At 62.6% G+C, this 4,666-nt stretch overlaps 2 protein-coding genes across 2 annotated transcripts; one reads left to right on the forward strand and one right to left on the reverse strand.

Annotated features, from left to right (window-relative positions):
• Positions 1–198: 198 nt before the first annotated feature.
• Apom (apolipoprotein M) lies at positions 199–2,333 on the forward strand. Its single transcript, XM_010609847.2, has 6 exons — positions 199–540; positions 949–1,103; positions 1,319–1,392; positions 1,476–1,574; positions 1,722–1,820; positions 2,204–2,333. Exons 1-6 carry the CDS (start codon positions 427–429, stop codon positions 2,272–2,274), a joined length of 612 nt encoding a protein of 203 aa, XP_010608149.1. The 5' UTR covers positions 199–426; the 3' UTR covers positions 2,275–2,333.
• A 304-nt stretch (positions 2,334–2,637) lies between these two features.
• CUNH6orf47 (chromosome unknown C6orf47 homolog) lies at positions 2,638–4,660 on the reverse strand. The gene has a single exon (XM_019205350.1). The coding sequence runs from the start codon at positions 3,995–3,997 to the stop codon at positions 3,140–3,142; it is 858 nt and encodes a 285-aa protein (XP_019060895.1). The 5' UTR covers positions 3,998–4,660; the 3' UTR covers positions 2,638–3,139.
• Between the last annotated feature and the right edge of the window lie 6 nt (positions 4,661–4,666).

The following is a 4,666-nucleotide window of genomic DNA, read 5'->3' on the forward strand; positions in this document are numbered from 1 at the left end:
TTTTTTTTTACAACCACAGGGATTAGCCATTTCCTGGCAAACAGCCGGAACCCAAAGCAGTTTAAGGGAATGAATGGAAGACCTAAGCAACCCACTTCTTTCCGATGCCACCCCGCATGGCAGATCTCCAGCTCGATTCCAGGGTTGAAAGAACAGCGGCTTCTATTGGCTGGCTCAGCTCTTTTGGCCCCTGAGAGGCATCAGCCAGGCCAGGGGTATTGTGCAGGGGCTGGGTCCAGAAGAGGGAGAGGAAGGCTCCAGCAGGGCAGGTAATCCTGGCCCGGGTTAGAAATCAGGCTGAAGTTACTCATTAGCAGCTGGAAGGGTCAAGGGTCGAGGCCAGGGGGCTGGAGGCAGTGGACTGAGCAGCCAGAGGGGAGAGCAGCTAAGGCAGTCGGCCCACGCCACCCACTCTGCCGCCTGAAGATGTTCCACCGAGTGTGGGCCGCTCTGCTGTCCCTCTATGGCATCCTCCTCAATTCCGTCTACCAGTGCCCCGAGCACCCTCAGCTGATGGCTCTTGGCGTGGATGAGAAAGAGGTACGGGGAGGCCCACAGCGGAAGTGCCCGGGTGGGCTGCCTAGGGTGAGCAGAAGCCGTGTTGGGGGAGGAAGGACTGAGGGTTCGGAGGATCAATGGGGGACTTTCTTGGGCCCGGGATTTAGCTCAGTGGTTCTGCCACCTGCCTCCCAAGTGCAAGGTCCCAAGTTTGATGCCCAGTACCAAAAAGAAGAAGAAGAAATATCTGTATTAGGGTTATCAGTATGGAAACACGGCAAGTCGGGAAGGGGTGGTGATCCAGGTTGGCTGGGGATGGACTCGGAACCTAACACCGCTATGGGTGGAAGGAAGAGCCCACAGCACTGCCCCAAGCCTGCGGCCGAGCGGTTGGAGGCAGCCCAGGTCAGACCCGCTGATGGCCCGCTACTGCTTCCTCCGTCTGCCCAGCTCCCAGAGCCCCACCTGGGCCGATGGTACTTCATCGCCGGGGCAGCTCCCACCAAGGAGGACTTGGCCACCTTTGAGTCTGTGGACAACATCGTCTTCAGCATGGCTCCTGGCCCCGCTCCGAGGCGGTTCCAGCTTAGTGCCACCGTCCGCACGTGAGTGGTGAGGGGCGCTAGCCCTGCACTCTGCCGAGCTGAGCAGCTGTCTCGGGCGCTGGGCCTGGCCCTGCGTCCCACACTTCTGGGCGCTTTGTGCTCCTCCGTCGCTGGCAACAGGGAGCTGGGCGTGGGGAGGACTAAGATGAACAGAGGCGGGATGTGTCCCTGGGGTGACACTCGGTCTGTTCTCCTGGCCACCACCACATCTACAGGAAAAATGGGTTGTGTGTGCCCCGGAAATGGATCTACCACCTCCCTGAGGGGAGCACCGATCTCAGAACTGAAGGTGGGTTCCTGGCAGCCCCCACCCTTCCCAGCCCACTCCCCAGCGTGGTTCTGCATCTCTGTCCTCACGACTCCCGACTGCAGGCCGCCCTGACATGAAGACCGAGCTCTTCTCCAGCTCGTGCCCAGGAGGGATTATGCTGAAAGAGATGGGCCAGGGTTACCAACGCTTTCTCCTCTACAGTGAGTAGGAAGAGTTAGGGAGACCGGGGAGGACGCAGCCCGTTTCTCTGGGCCTCTGCCATCCTCCCCGCTTGGGCCGGGCTTCCCTGAAGTCCCGGGGATGGTGCCAAGGAGCACCTGAGCATCCGGCTGCATCGGACCCTACAGATCGCACCCCACACCCTCCAGAGAAGTGTGTGGAAGAATTCCGGTCCCTGACCTCCTGCCTGGACTCCGGAGCCTTTTTACTGATTCCCAGAAACCAAGGTAGGGGCTGAAGTCTCCCAGAAGAAGACTGGGACCTCAGGTCATGTGCAGGCACTGGATGAGAGGCTCGGGATCGCAGCAGAGCGCATAGCCAGAGAGGACACGGCAGAGTGGCCGTGTCCGTATTTCTGCCTCTCGCAGGCTGTGTGGCACCAGAGGCATGGGCTGAAAGTTGTGATATCTCACAAGGGAGCAAGGATGGGCCGTGGCTACTCAGAAGATAGGTTTCTGAGTCTGCAGTGGACCAGGGACAGAGGGTCAGGCGCGCAGGGGAAGGGGCCGGCGAGACGCTCTGACATGGAGCAGGCACCCGATGACCGCCAGCCTTGCTCCCACGCTGAGACTGCCTGTGTCTCCTCTTTCTTCCCTCCTCCTCCTGTCAGAGGTCTGTGAGCTGCCCAGTAACCGACATGGAACTGCAGCCGTGGTCCCAGCCAGATACGGTGGGAGCTGAGTGCTGAGGGAGGAACACTGGAGACTCCTTTTGCCGATAATAAAAGTGATTGTTCAGCCCTCGCCTCACTGCCCCCAGTTCATTTCGACACCGATGCCCACCCTGCCTCCCCCCTCCACAGCTAACCCCCTGCCAGACCATACAACGTCAGGAAGGACACTGCGTGGCGCCCTTCTCACACCGTGACTTAGTGTAATACAGGTGTTTATTGCTGAGTGAGCAAGTGCCTGGCCTGAGCGGAGACTCCAGGCTCCGTCCGCTCGCCTGCCTGGGCTGCTGGCTGCCCGCACTGTCCCATTCCCTTTGGCTCCGGTGAGTACCGGAGCTTCCCTGCAGGCGTCTCGTTCCCTGTGGAGGCTCCGTCCGCTCGCCTGCCTGGGCTGCTGGCTGCCCGCACCGTCCCATTCCCTTTGGCTCCGGTGAGTACCGGAGCTTCCCTGCAGGCGTCTCGTTCCCTGTGGGCCCAGTCCAGACCCTCTCATCCACCAGCCCAGCATCCCCACTTCTAGGGAAGCCCCCCACTCTTGCCTAGATGGCTCAGGTTCCAGGATTCCCCCGGGGACACCTTGGGAGTTTGGAAAGGTAGAAAGGAACCTCTGGTCTCTATTCTCCATTATCACGCCTTGAGGGGGGGCTTTAAAAAAGGGGGGGAAACTAGGTGAGAAATATAAAAGCAAAAAGTAACAGCTGGTGAATCCAAGGCAACGCCCCCTACCCATAAGCAGACAGCTGCTCTCTCCTGTGCAGGAAGGGAGCCCTGTGCCTTCAGCCTGGGGGTTCCTCCCCATCCCTGAGGTCCCTGTGCTTGGGACTCTCCACTGTGGTCCTAAAGGCCACACTAGCTGCACTCTGTCCCCAGCCTGCCCTATGGCCCCAGCGCCTTTCCTGGGTCTCCCCTCTGCTCCTGGGCCTCCCTCCCCAGCCCCTCGTCTTCCCAGTCAGCGGCGTCTCCATCCCCACTGGGCTCCCGGAGGCTGACGGCCAGCACCAGAGCCTGCAGGAGGCCGAAGAGGCCTGCGAAGTGCAGGGGGTGGGCGGTGAGCAGGCTCAGCACGGCGTGCAGCCCGTGCAGGGTCGCCAGGAAGGACAGCAACCCGTGCAGCCAGAGGCCCAGAGGTCCGCGGAGGCCCAGTGCGTCCAGGGCTGCGCGCAGCGGCCGGGAGCACAGTGCCAGCAGGCTCGAGGCCAGCAGCTCCAGCAGGTGCAGGGTCAGGTTGGTGGAAATCTGCAGGCTCTCCTCGGGGTCCCCTCGCAGCCAGCCCAGCAGCTTCTGGCGCCGGCCAGGCTTCTCCACTGGGGCTTCAGGCCCGGGGGCGCCCAGGCCCTCCTCGGGGGATGCCCCGGGTCGCAGGGCGCCCCCCGAGTCCACAGGAGCCCGTCCCAGTGTTGGAAGGGCTCCTTCGGCTTTCAGGCTCCCGGACTCTCGAGTGCCGGCGCCAGCCGTGTCCCACTTGAGGGAATCCACCCTTTGGCTCCCCGACTGCTCAAGCGGGGGCTCCCTGCTCGGCTCTGGAGCAGCCCTGGAGCTCCTCAGAGTCTCCGCGTCCTTGGTTTTGGGAGGTCCCGCATCTCCCATGGTTTCGGGGGCGCTGTCCCAGTCACTCCCTGAATTCTCGGGGGAGCTCTCCGCCCATCTGGGCTCTGGGGCAGGAGGGTCAGGCCGCGCCGGTTTCCGGCGGCCCCAAGGGCGAGGTAACCAGCCGCCGAGCCGGCGCAGGAACATGGCTGGGATGTGCCGCGGGCTCCCCCAATCCTGGGGCCACTTTCGGACCCTTCTCAGGCCGCGTCAGAAGCCAGAATCTGCTCAGGTTCAGAATAGGTACCTGCTGGCGAAGCCGGCGACTGCACTCAGGGGCTCCCCACCTCCCCCAAGGGTCATCAGCCTCCAGTGTGGCTTGGCTCCTTTTCCGTTTGGGTAGAGAAGGGGGGCACAGCACCCCCCACAAGGCTTCGGGTCTCAGAGTCTCACCAGGCCTCGGCTCCCCACAGTAGCCTCTGTATTTTCGGATTTCCTTCCCAGCAGGCAGCACCCCAAGTTTCACTCACCGAGGCCACTCCCCAAGGTGCCCCACAAACTGGGGAGGAGGTGCTCCATCAGAGGAAGGAAGGTGGACCCGGTCCTGAGGTCCTTCCGGATCTGGGGAATCTTAAATTGCGCCCCGAAGGCGCTCAGGGAAGGAAGTCTCTGTGGGGAGGCTTTGAAGGTCCCAGCAACCTCCAGCCCAGCCAGTAGCGCCGTTCCCTTGATTTAGGGGGCGACGGTTCCTACGAAGTGGTCCCCCGGCCCGCGAGGGTGCAGCGAGAAGCGGCCTCCCCCAGATCTGGACGGAGCGGTCCTTGCAGATCGCGGGCGCCGGTGCGGCGCGGGCTCCCGGGCCCAGGAATCCGGACG

The sequence above is a fragment of the Fukomys damarensis genome, unplaced genomic scaffold (genome assembly GCF_012274545.1).
Source record: "Fukomys damarensis isolate Sample0158 unplaced genomic scaffold, DMR_v1.0_HiC HiC_scaffold_20, whole genome shotgun sequence".
In the NCBI taxonomy this organism is placed as follows: domain Eukaryota; kingdom Metazoa; phylum Chordata; class Mammalia; order Rodentia; family Bathyergidae; genus Fukomys; species Fukomys damarensis.